Here is a 13867-nt window from a genome sequence, read left to right on the forward strand (position 1 = left end):
TGCGATTAGTCAACTAATGGCTTAAATGAAAGACTAGTCGACTAGAAAAAAATTTGTCGGGGGCAGCCCTATTTTTTTGTGTTTGTCTGTGTCAATACAACTGAACAATCCCTTTTGAGCTTTTTTTCCTTTATCCATTTCTCTGTACGACCCTCAACAAACATCTTCAGCAATCTGTTGGTCCCTCTTCAATAGTTTTGTCCTGCTAAAGTGCCCTCTCCATAATTCAGGTGCCTTTTTGGCGGCTCACTTTAACCCCGCTGGACTTAAGACCTATCGCAGGTGAGCCCAGACTTGAACCGTATCCTTTGAAGGTGCTTTCATTCCTCCTAAAAGAAGTTTACCAAGCAGATTTAATGTTTCTGGAGACTGACGGAAAGATTCACAGCTCAGAGTAGAGGTGATCCCAGAGGATTAAATGAGTTCACACTCGCTTAGAGCCGGTTCAGGGGTGGCAGGCATCTTTAAACCTGATTAAAGGGATCAGGTGTTTCTCTTAGACTGACTGTTATAGGTCTCAGATTGTCGTATTGGACACGGACAGCCCGTAACTCATTCAACACTCTCGGCGGGTATTTGATAACAGGAGCTGGGTTGGGAAGAAGCACCACAATGCATTCTGGTAAATGTTACATGGGGAATGCTGGCCCTCCCTGCTGGCTGACACCTGATAGCCATATTGGAGTGCAGGTAGGGAGTTTGTCTGTGTTGGACCGGAAAGGTTTCTGTTGTGTGTTTGCGACCCATGAGTCTTAATTACTGTGAATTACTGTCTGTGGGGCAATGGCAAGAAACAGAGAAACGTCCTTGAAAAGGGCAAATGTTTATGATGCAGCTCACCAAAAGGGCTCAATGACTGTTCAATATAACTCGTCTCTCCTAATAAGAGGCCACTAGACAAGAGAAAGCCCACCGCTTAAGTATTGTCGAGAGGGTTGTTCTGGCGAATGAAGATAGGTCAAGTGTCAGAGGTCATCTCCTGTTGTGGCTGCCATTGTTTAAACTGCCAGATTTTTATGAAGGTACTTTAATGTGCTCGACTGTAGAGAAGAGAAGCTGATTCTGGGTGGTCTCTCAAATCATTAAGTGTTTGACAAAGACCTCAAATGCTATCTGAAGTGCTCACTGCAGAAATAAGACTTGAAGAGTATCTCGTATCTATCAGCATTTCCCCCTTAGCATTTTATTTGTCTTTTGGGTCAACGTGACTTCTTGAGAACCAACTGGAGGCAAATTAATATCACTATATTCGGTTTCATATTTGTACACCCTAGTATATCTGTGACCGTGAAATAATAAAGTGCAGTCACACTTTCCAAGATTCAAGTTTTGATATATGTGAGACTCTCTAAAAATGGAGCACTGAACATTTAATAACAGCCTTACCACTGAGGGAATGACTTCATGACCACTGTGATGTATTAGTGGAAAAATATGTCATAAAAGATGGATATCTGAGAGGGAGGAGTCACAAATGACAAATTTTCCAATGGAAATATTCTCTCTGGAAGGAAAAAGGAAGAAAATGACTTGGTCACAATGACAGATCGCAGCCTTTTAAACTGACCATCTTTCATAGAAGGAATTTATCTTTATTATTGATATACTTCACACGTGCATTTTCGTTGTCATTCCCCAGTTCTCCTTTTTAACCTTAGTCCATCTTTGGCTCCTCCCTTCTTCCTGTCTCAAGCTCCCCCCTTTTCTCAAAAGCTCTCCCTATTTTTTTCCTGGAGAATTGCCCTCTTTTATCCACTCTCTATTTTTTCTCTGTGATAGAGAGCGAGACGGGAGGCACAGGTATCCCTCAAGAGAACAAGCTCTCTGTCATGAGCCCGGGAAGAGTCTGTTGCCATGGGGACGGTGTCAATGGCCTGGAAGGGAGCTGTGGCAAACAAAACCATTCTACCGGTCTAATTTAACCAATCAGAAGCACTCATGGATCAGGGAGGGGGGGTGGTAATACTGCTCCTTAGAGAATCTATTCAAACAGTGCAGTGAGAGACCGTGACCTCCTCACCCGTGATAAGGTGACTGCATGAATGACATTGTTATTTTCAGTGCATGGGCTACCTCACTTTCCAAGGAATTATACAGTATGCTGGACTTACAATACCTGAGGGAATTAAAGTGTCTCTATTCTGTAATCTCTAAAGAGCATTTTTGTGTCATTTCCCATCACTGACGTAAACAATTTATGGCATTGTTCAGAAGAAAGGCTTTATTGCTTCCTTTTACTGCTGTGGTTCTGATGGCCTGTGAAAGATGCATAGTGATTCACAAGTTGATTGGCTGATTAAAAGCACCAACTTTGAATAAATCAACAAACTAATGATTTTAACAAAGAACACTATACTGTTCAAAAGTTTGGGGTCAGTAAAACAGAAATATTGTGAAATGTACAATTTAAAATAACTGTTGTCTATCCTAATATTTTAAAATGTAATTTATTCCTGTGATGGCAACTCATTACTCCAGTTTTCAGTGTCAGATGATTCTTCAGAAATCATTCTCTGCAGATTTGGTGTTCACGGAACACTTATTATTATCATCATTAATGTAGCAAACAGTCGACTCAAATGTACAATAGCTAAAAGGCCCAGTCTACTTAATTCAATTTATTTAAATGAATTAAACATGAACAAAACAGTCAAAGTTTTGCACAATGTGAAAGTATCATATCGGTTTGCACCGAATATAATGGATATTTAATTGTGCACTTTGATTTCCACCATCTTTTAAATTTAGATATTAGCTTTTAGCTATTTCAAGATAAAAGTTATAAACTAAGGGTTATTTGTACACACCTAAAACAACAGGTAATTACTTTGACACTACAAATCTGTTTGCCCCAGATTTGGGGTGCAAGGTGGTCAAACACATGAAAATGTATGAGAACCACTGCTTTACTATACTAATTTTAGCCCTGATCTCATGGTCTTGGATTAAAGAGGCACATTTCATGAGCTGACTTTGGACATTGATTCATCGTGGAACTTCTGACAACTAATTACTAGCTTGTCCCACCACCAGCTGATTGGACAGGATGATAGACTCACCAACGACTATGAAACAAAAACCACTCAAACACCATTTAGTCCCACAGCTGTGCTTGATCTTCCCTTCATCAACCAGATCCCCCATCTCCTCTCACACAGATCGACAGAACAGCAGTGCAAACACAAGAATCAACAAGTCCATAATCCCCTCCACTTTAAGGCTATCCTAGGTAAGTCTGAGAGGAAGTTCAGCCCCCATCCACAGGAAGCTTTTAGCCACAGGCTTTCCCACAAAATATGCATGAGGCTCAGAGCACGAGGGGATATTCGGAGATGAAGTAGGTTAACCACAGCAAAGGAAAAGAGGGCGTGAGGAATACATCCCTGGAGGCCTCCAGGAGAGTAGAGGAGACCCCCACAGGGAACACTTCTGCAGCTGAAGCAACCAGTCACACCCAAGACCTCAACATTCACCCCTCCAACCAACACGAAACAGATCTGAGGCCAAGTTATAAAACAAAGAAACATGTCACAGAAAAAAGGTGCTTTATTTCAAAACAAATGTATCCCAAAAAATTATTTTTACAAAACAATGCTCAGTATAATCTATACATTGCAAATACATTTCTTCTCTGCTATTTTTCTTTTAATTATTTTTTGTATTTTTTTGTATTTTTTTTTACAGTAGATCTTTGTAAAACAAAACGAAAAAGTGAAAAAGATGTTCTGGAGAAGTGTACGTGTTATCCTCACAATCTGTGTAACGGTGGGTTTTCTAGTGCGTTCCACCGCTGAATCTCAGGCTTCCTAGAGGAACGATAAAGTCAAACAAACTAACAAACAAAACAAGGTTCTCCAAACTGCCAGCATATATACATAACAACCTTGTTTACATTGAATTCTTCACCTTTGCATTGCCCAAACCTGTACACATACATATTTTGTTTTACTTAACTCTTTGATGTGCACTGTAACTCAAGTGTCACATGTCATTTAATGCGAGCAAAACAATTAGTTATTGTCTGAAAATCTGCAAAAAGCAAATCATAGAAAATGGCACACAAAACAAATGACAGTACAAAATAATGTTCTCAGGGCCCATCCTGACCATTATATGCCTCAAAAACTACTCGCATACTTCTTCTGAGAATGATACTCACTCGTTCGTAACTTCTGCATGCACATTATAATGCTTACAGGGCACGTCTTCAGTTTAAGGCACTACAATATCATCTCCAATATCTCAAAACCCAACCATATGCATCTGCTAGCTTATTAAGATCCAGCCAACACTAAAAATGAATGACCATTAACACGTGTGTTAGGCTATCGTCTTCTGCGTTAAATTATGTGCATAAATGTGTGAGATCTGAGGCCAGAAATCTGAACACTATTGCACAGACAATGAGGAAATTCATCAAAACACTGTCGGTTAACACTAGCTGATTGGATTTACATATTACAGACAGACACACGGACACAGAAAACACACAGAAACACAAGAGACAGGCACAGGACTTGATTTGTGACGTAATGCAAGCCGCTGAATGCAGTCGGACGTTAACACTTGGCAGTGATGGTCTGACGAAGACGAGCCAGACAGCTACATTAATACGGGACAAGCTTTCATGTTGAACAATGGCAGTAGTTTTCGATGTTCAAGACATTGTCCAACCATCTCCTTTTGCAGACAGACTCACACAGCGGCAAACATTTCTGATGGCACAAACAAAAGAAATCCAGAGCTAACAGAGTGACACAGTGGTATGCAAATAGAAGCTGAATTGATACAATAACAGCACCCCATTTCGGCAATCATACTGTCTGGCTTTCTCCCATTGGACTTTATCAAATCCAGCACAGTCCTCCCTGTCTAGCACCTCCCTAAAGCACTCCAACTCTGAATGCCAGTAGAGAGGAAATAAATGTTGCCATGGAAACCGCCAGGCTGTTGACAGGAGCTAATTTCTGCCTCCATCAGAGTGACAGCATTGAAAGTTGATGTGATTCATCGAAACTCAAACACTTATCGACAGGTTATCTGAATACAAATTGCATTTGTTTGAAGGCCTTTCTTTTTTTGTAGTGACTTCCTTTTAAATAAATCACACAGTACAACTTACTGTGCAAAGGAAAGGAGACTGGCTATTGATTTGGCAAGAAAACCCAACTTAAATCACCCCTGAACTGGTTTATTGGTGAAACATAAAGCAGATGTCTTTTTGCCTGACCTTAACAAATGAAGACAAAAATTATACCCTCTCTTGGTCCCAAAACATCCTTTAAACCAGCTAGCTATGAAGAGCTAACTAATGATTAGGCTAATGTACAAAAACAAATTGGTATGTGTAAACTACTAGAAAAGGTGCATTTCTTACTAATTTTCTGTACATAACTCTGTTCATCCTTGTATCATTTTGCAGTCTGAAGCATTTCAAGTGTCTACGCAGTCTCTTCCTGCTCATCCTTCTCAGACATACCACTCCCTCCGCGAGATCATTGAGCCATCGGTGTGCGACACGTAGTCATTGTCGTAGCAGTCCTCTGACATGTAGGGGGAGCCGTTGCTCATGACTTGCGGAGCGGCGTACCTGCGGGGCTCTGGCTGCAGCGAGCTCCTCTGGATGTGATGGGCTGGACTTAAGGTCTGCGGATGGCCGGGGTGATGGTTGTTGTGGTAGACATACTCATGGTTGTGATGGTTATGGTGGTTGAGTTGACCGCCTGCTTCCCTCAAAGCTCTACTGCGTCCATTGGGTGATCGCTCTCGGTCGAAATCACCCCATTCTTCTCGATCCTTATCCGGGTAGATGGAGCCGTTATCCTGGTTGGATTTGAGCTTGGTGTCAGGGCTTCCTTTGCTGTAGACTTGCTGCAACTCATGGGGCTGGGGAGCCTTCTGCATGTCCGAGGGGCCGTGATACTGCTTTGTGTAGTAGTCGCCGCGGAAAGTCCGCCGCTGACGCTGGTAATAAACACCACCTAGAATGAGCAGCAACAGCAGGAAGAGGGCTCCGCCCACTGCCCCACCCACAATTGAGCCTAGGCTTCCCTCCGGCAGAGGCGCCAGGGTTGGAGAGGTGATGAGGGCTCGCTGTTTATTGCCAGGTGCGGTGGCAGAGATGTCGGCGGTTAGGAGGCGCACAGGGGTGGTGGAGGGCATGGTGGTGGTTGAGGGAGGATCTAATGGAGGGAAGGAAGGAAAGGCAAGAGGGAAGGGGGGCAGGAGGAAGGGATGGACAGACAAAGAAAAGTAGATAATGTCAATGCCAACTACATCCGCATATCATTAACAGTCATATGAATCTGCTTCCAAGATTGTAACATCTTCTAGCATAACATCTAGAATGACCAACAGTTGCCATGGACGTGACAGTTTCAGGTTTTGGATCAGATCTTTTATTGAAAGGAAGTGATTGCAAACCTTCCGACAGCTTCAAAACCTAAAACTGTTGTCCAGAGCAAAGACTAGAAAAAAAAAAAAACATGAAAGTGAAAGAAGAGTTGAGATCTTCATGATAAGGGATTCATGAGGAGCTACATACTAACATCTCCAGCTAACAATGAAGTACAGTCGTCTGCAACAATGAAACCTAATGAGCAACATTTGTGTTAGCTGAGAGAGGGAGTATGTATGACCACATAGCTGAGTGATTAGAAAAAAAACAAAATGGAAGGAAGGGGTCAGTGAAAGGGTACGAGCTACTGGGGGAGGGGAGGGAACAGACATCGAGAATACCCTGCTAACATGACTTGACTGGTGCAAGGATAGGAGATTGAGCTAACACCATTACCATGCATTGATCGCTTGATTGTGTTAGGGAGCAGCGTGTTGCGTTTCATTGCATTCTGGAGCATGCATCTGTACTATGCAAGTAGCGTTCACTGAGGCTGGGACCTGAAAGTCAAACTATCCCACTACGGAGTGTCCTGTTCCCGGCACAATGAGAACTATTTGGCTGGCTGTGAAGTGTGTGAGTGCAAGTCGCAGGAGTCAGGGCTGCAAGCTCTTCAGGGTTACGCGGTTCAAATGCTCCAGGTAAAGTGGGGAATAATTTGCTCATCCTCACTGGAATGAATAATAAACGTAGCATACATAAAGCATTCCTGGACTGTATTGTTCCCGCAAGGTCAAATGTAATTTGGATCCATCTGTGGGTCTGGTGAGAGAATGTATATGCATGCAGGAGAGAGCAGCTATATGGTTCAGAAAAAACTCAAATGTCCCATTCATTCTTTTGGAAACATTTTTGATACAAAAAGTTCTGAAATATTTTTGCACTTCCACAGTATTCCCAGCGCAAACATTTGTTGCATTTATTAAACCACAGGGATAGTTCACCCAAAAATCTAATTTGTTACCAAGGCATGGTATGGGGCCCAGTACAAGTTAGAGAATGCAGGGCCTGGTGCAAACCACCCTGGTTGTCATTATTTACTCACCCTCGTATCAAGCCTGTATGTGGTTATTTCTTTGAGTGCAATAGAAAAAGAGAAAATTCACACAGCTATTTTCCATGACTTTTCAATGAACAAGGTCTGAATGATTAATTAAAGAATCTGAATGGTTTATATTTATATATATAAATTGATAATGATTTACATTTTGGACAGTTCCCCACATAAAGCTAATGTACGACTCCAGAATACTTCAGAAAACTACAAGACTACGATTATAGTGCATTTTTGGAGATTAACACCATGAACCACAGTTGTATGAAAAAAAAAAAAAAAAAAAAATCGGCATGAACATTCATCAAAATATCTTGGATCCACAGAAGAAATAAAGTCATACAAGTTTGCAACAACATGACGATGAGTAAATATTGACAGAATTTTTATTTTTGTGTGAACTATCCCCTTAAACCACAAGGACATGGATAATGTCAATTTATTTTAATTTATTCAATTTCGCCCAGCGAGTTAAAGAATAATTTGTTTCAATCAATAAACACTAGAGCTTCTCGCCTCCGCACGTCAATGTCCAGAAAGGAAGCTAACAGGACATAAAGAGAGGTCAAGTCACAGAAAGGTCAGAAATCCCTCCCCCTTTCATGCTTCTCTTCTCTGTGCCTCCATAAAATCCAATTTATCACAAATTATGTACAGTATGTGTTAACCCATGCCTGTCCGACTCCGAACACTGTACATATCATTCAAACTAAATGTGATTGGTTCGTCTGGAGGCAGAGTGTGGGTGTGTATCTGGGGGGTGACTGGTGACCACACAGGTAGTGGCAGGGTGTTTAACATGCAGGACAGGTTCTGCCCACCCATACTCATGCATAAAGATCAGTGACTAACAGCAGACACCCACAGTCACTCAGTCAATACGCAAACAGTAGCAGTAGGCATTCTAGTAGAAACATCACGACTCAAAAAATTTGACTCTTAAAAAAGATATAGGCAGACAACTTTGACATAAAACGCAAACACACGCAAACAACAGAAACACATAGCTTCATGCATGCATATGCTGAATCTTTCTCAAGCATTAAAAAAAAAGTTTAAAAAAAAAGAAGAAAATAAAATACATAATTAATGGCGGTTGAAAAGAGCTGGTGAATGTTTCATGAATCTAGGACATCTCTCAGTCAAGTTTGCTTCCGCTCTATTCTCCCCTTGTATAACTGCGTGACAGTCTCAGAGATATAAGTGTGCACGAGGGAGGGAGGGAGGGGGGGGGGGTAATGTGTGTCTCTATCACAGAAACTAATTAAACAGCAGTTTTCAATTTTCAAGTTTAATGTTTACACAAAAATGATAGGAGATAAACACCATGGAGTTTGACAGCAGATACCTGTCTCAGCGGTCAATTTATTAGACAATGACTCATGAAACCCAATAAAAACCAAATCAAACTTTTTTAAAAGAGCTGAACTTAATGGAGGGCCAATGACCTTCAGGCAAAGGCCTCATGCAAAGGAACATGATTGGGAGCTTCTGTGCCTAAAACAAAATGGATCAGGATCCATGTAACTCTGAGTGATGTGAGATAGGTTGGTTCTAGAGAAGAAAACATTAAGAAGCATCTTGCTTGAAATAAGTAAATGAAAGAATTAATGCGAGAAGTAAATTTTTTGGGGGATTTAAGCCAACATTTCAACAAATTTGACTGGTTAAGTTGTGTTGTTTGCTTATTATTGTTTTTCCAGCTTCACATGGGAAACATATTGATAAGATGGGTATGGCAAGTTTCAAGTCTCTCACTCACCCTGAATGCGTATTCTAATGTCTCGACTGCGCAGTCCAATATCGTTTGCCACCTCACACCTGTAAACGCCAGAGTCGTTCTTCTGCAGGGGCCTCATAAAAACCAAAGAGTTATTCAGCACCTCTGCTCCATCTGGCATTTCTCCATCCAACCTACAACATACAAAACATGTCAAATTGCTTCCAAATAGCAAGATCTTTCATCTGCCCAGACACTGTGGAAAATGTCAGTAGCAATGGTAATTTACAGAGTCAATCAAAAGTTGGACTTATGATCTAAATGTCTATGGTTAACTGCTTTAAAAAAAAAAAAAGTAAGTTTTTTTTGTGAAATGGATGAGTTGGACCAGATAAGGAAACAGCCAAGTGCCCAGCATACATGGGAACTCCTTCAAGATGCATAGCTGAGGAAGTCGCCAAATAAAAGATGATTCGTTAAACAAGTTTTGACTTGTTAAACATATTTTTGTTTGTTCATAACTACCATACGTCATTTCATAGTTTTAAAGGGGACCAATTATGCAAATTTCACTTTTCACCACCCTTTTGTTGTAAAAATCTATCCACTCCTTTTGTTATTTCCCCATAAATGCTCATTTCAAGACACTTTCAGATTTGAGCAAGACATTTATTCTTATTAAAGCTACTAAAGTTATAATCAAGAGCAATGAGTGATTTTCTGTTTTTCTTCTGTTGTTTGATTCATATGTACAGCATACAGCAGTAGATATTGCATATTATGCTGCGGTTACTTTAATACACAGATCTAATATACACATGCTATTTCTTTCCCCGCTGTTTACGTTCAGGGACATAACTGACTGTGTGTATGTGAACTTTGTGTGTTTTTGACATAACCTTGTGTGTGTTTGACAGTTTAAGAGCAAAGACAGGAAAGAGATCTTAGTTTAAAACTCGCGCGCCAGTCAGTTTTTGGTGCATGTGTGCATCGGATGTGTGCGGTCAGAAAACCATATATCAGAAGTTTAAACTGATAAGGCTTTAAAACAAAATGGCAATAATACACTTTCAAGATGACAAAAAACCGCGATGTCACATGAGCGTGACCACGATAGAAAATCAAAACCAAAAAGATGTTTGGTTAGCTTTTGGCAAAGTATCCGAGGCACGAGCTGTAAAGGCACAGTGCTATTCGGGATAGGTGGGTGGGGAGCAGCAGCTCATTTGCATTTAAAGATACATGCACGAAAACAGCATGTTTTTGCTTCCACTCAAAAATGGGCATTTACAACATGGGATAATAAATGATCTGTGGGGTATTTTGAGCTGAAACTTCATAAAACACATTCTGGTGTCATCTAAGCCTTATATTACATCTTGTAAAAAGGGGACATAATAGGTCCCCTTTAAATTAATTCATTATGGCCATTTTCAACAAAGAATGAGTTGGTGTGTCCAAAATTTTAGGCAGATTTAATCACAATTAATAAATGTTTAAGCACACGATTGACTTTCAATCTTTCAAATGAGCAAATACTGACGAACATAATATATTAGTGGCAGAGAACTGATTTGTTTTGAATGTGTACAATGTTTGGGCATTCACTCATGAAACTGGATCATTTGCATTGAAACCTGACAGTTTGAAAGCAACTATTGGTGTTGTGAATCATAGAGATCATCTGCTGATTGAGAGGCGTTCAGGAAACCGGCATTAACACTCTTGAACCCATTCCAGACATAGTGCGCTGTGGCTATTGTGAGTGCAGTGGTTACACACCTGAACCATCTGAAGTGCTGGGCAGGCGGGTTGGCCTTGGCTCGACACTTTAGTTGCACATTCTCCCTGCCCACATACCAGTCGCCGTCATAGCCCAGCACCAGGATGTCTGGAGCAACTGCACACACACACACACACACACACATACACAATGCACAAAGGGATCATTCAGAGTAGTGTAAGAAAGGTAAGGTAAGGCTGTGCCTTGTTAAAGACCCTATGAAATGACATAACGAGTGCAGTTTTCTGGTCCGGTGTTGACGCATCTCCTATTGAAAAAGGAAGATTTGGCAGGACATATCAAAGGTTCCTGTTTTTTAAATACCCAATAGGTTTTAGTTACATCACAGCCATAAATCATGATCATTGAATCATTGCTACCTGCTACAGTGGGTGTTATGTATTAGGGGGCAGGGCATTCTCATGCTAGAGAGCATTTGATTGGATTAAAATGTAACAAATTTATGACGGACGGAAGGCCAGACAGAGAGCTAGAAATAAAGTAGTAATTTATGACACAACAACATTATTAATGCTAATTGATCATAAAGAAACAATTCACCATTAGGACTCTGTGTCTGACCAGAAAAGAACCACTTACAAAGACTATAGACACTGTATTGATTTGTGCCTTTAGAAAAGCTCTTTAAAGTTCTTTAAGTGAGCGTGCTGAATTAAGATGTCTTGCAGACCAAACGAGATGAAAAAGACTGATGGAAAATGAATGAAAGAAGCTTTCGTGACTATAACCATGTCCCATGACTGATGTGACCTCTCCCTTCCCATACTCCCTACATCGGCTGCTTCCTGTACCTGCCTCTCACCACTACATCAATATTTCATTTAAGAGACATCTGCGCTTACGCACTCGCCACCACTGCTGCAGACACACACTTACACGCCAACCTCACTGCTCAATGGTGCTTAGAAGTCTGTGTGTAGAAATCGTTAAATGACGCTGACAAATCTTTCGTCTGAACATCAATACCCTTATTCACTAGAAGTCCATGAAACCTTAAGGACTGTGTCCTAGTGAAAGAGCTTTTAGCTCCATCATGCACAAGACAGCATCAAGACATCATGTCATGTGGATAGTTACCGCACTGGGGTGATTTGTAAAACAGATGTAGGCTCTGGACATAAATCTGACTGCTTTGACTTGGTACAGAATAAAAAAAAAAAAAAGTTAATGTGAAATCTTCATGGAGAAGCTACTTTGGGTTTGTTCAACGTCAAGCAAACAAAAACAGCTTGCGTGCACACAGGAGCGAGTACCAAATGAGTGTAACATTTCGATTTGGTGAGTAAATAAGTTTAGCGGCCAAATGGGTGATAACTTTATCAAGGCTACATGGATTCACAAGTTTTTTTGTGAGCAAATGAAAAAGATATGCTCTAATGCTGAGTGTCCATACAGAATTCCAGATATGATCTCACTCTGATTCACAATCTTTCAGCTCAATATGATTGTGAATAAGCCAGTTTAATTTGGATATAGAGTATTAAGTTATAAAGACCACTTTCCTTCTTTATAACAGACAAACATTCTCAGGCAATGCTTACACATTGAAAATTGAAAAATATTCAACTTTAAACTGCATTTCTTGTATTTTTAAATTGTATTTTTCAGTTAAAAACTACAGGAAATATCTGAAAGAGTGTATAATAAAATAAATCAAAACATTCAATGACCAAACTTTAATAAGAAAAACATTTTCCATGAGGTTCTTTGAAAATAACACACACAATAATGCTCACTAATCAAAAACTGATTATTCTATTCCATTCATTTTTTAAAAAACAAAGCTGCAAGTAAGGATGTCTGGTAAATTTGCTCTAAAAAAACAAAAAATCTGATACTCACACTGTACATTGACAATATAGGGTATCCTGAATTCGCTCTGCAGAGCGGGATGTTTCACCAAACATGTTAGCGTGTGTCCTTGGGAGTGACGGGAGGGCTGCCAGGTGTAGTGCACCTGGGTCGTAGTGGTGCCGTTGACATCGTCCTGCATGTGGGCCTCAGACGTGCCGTACAGATTAGTCTCCCAGGAGACCTCGGCAGGGGGTCGAGCCCTCTCCGCGATGCATGTGGCCACCGTGGTTTCATTGCCACCGTCGATCAGAGCGGACGATCCGGCCGAGACATACACCTTCGGCTCCACTAAGACAGACAGAGACATACGAGTTAAACGGACCACACTGCTTGCGTTTAATTCTGCACTTTAATGTGAGGAGACATGCTCACACGATTACTCGAAAGATGTATCAAGATAATGAACCCAGGTAAAGGAAATCCATTCAGATGAGAGTACAAAGCTAAATAAAAGCTCTTTCTCTCAGCATCAAGAATCGCACTGGTACCACAGCCAATAAATTCATAAACTGATAAGCATGACTGAGAATAATTCGATTTTCTTTGAGAAGAAATAAAAGACTTATCAGAATGAAAAAAAAAAAGAATCCTCTATGGTAACTACCGGCTGAGAGCGGCCTCGGTTTCTCATCAGAGAGCACTAAGTGCTTTTCCAGAGAAGATGAAATTATTTGTTTTAATGGCTTATCCAGTTTACATGGCAGAAGGGGCGGGGCTTGGGTGTGTGCGAGAGCCGTTATGAATCCAGCAGTGTTCAGGGCTGGAAAACTGAGCTTTGCGGAGACTGACAGCGGCTGACAGAAACATTACGTGTGGGGCGCTGTCCCCTTCCGTTCCTCCGCTGAGTGTCATCAAAGGTGGGAGATGAATGGGAACGTTTTCCTGGGCTCTGTGACAAGGGAGGCCCACTAAGTCAAGAAGGGCTGTGATAATACAATTCATATATTGATATACAATACCATTTAAAAGTTTGGTGTCGGTAAGATTCTTTTGTAAGTTTCTTATGCTCACCAAAGATGCATTTATTTGATCAAAACT

At 40.8% G+C, this 13867-nt stretch overlaps 1 protein-coding gene across 2 annotated transcripts in view; it reads right to left on the minus strand.

Moving 5' to 3' along the window:
- The window catches only part of nectin3b (nectin cell adhesion molecule 3b), a 59229-nt gene that overhangs the window by 17006 nt on the left and 28356 nt on the right, over positions 1–13867 (minus strand). The window contains exons 3-6 of one of the 2 annotated variants that reach the window (XM_079898240.1): positions 12818–13117; positions 10954–11071; positions 9214–9365; positions 3530–6182 (exon numbers count right to left, since the gene is read on the minus strand). In XM_079898240.1, coding sequence (XP_079754366.1) covers positions 5470–6182; positions 9214–9365; positions 10954–11071; positions 12818–13117 — 1283 coding nt within the window. In that variant the 3' untranslated portion in view covers positions 3530–5469. Of the gene's footprint in view, positions 1–3529; positions 6183–9213; positions 9366–10953; positions 11072–12817; positions 13118–13867 lie in introns of those variants that run through there. The other variant, XM_079898241.1, reaches the window with a different exon arrangement.

The sequence above is a fragment of the Squalius cephalus genome, assembly GCF_949319135.1.
Source record: "Squalius cephalus genome assembly, chromosome: 17".
Lineage (NCBI taxonomy): Eukaryota > Metazoa > Chordata > Actinopteri > Cypriniformes > Leuciscidae > Squalius > Squalius cephalus.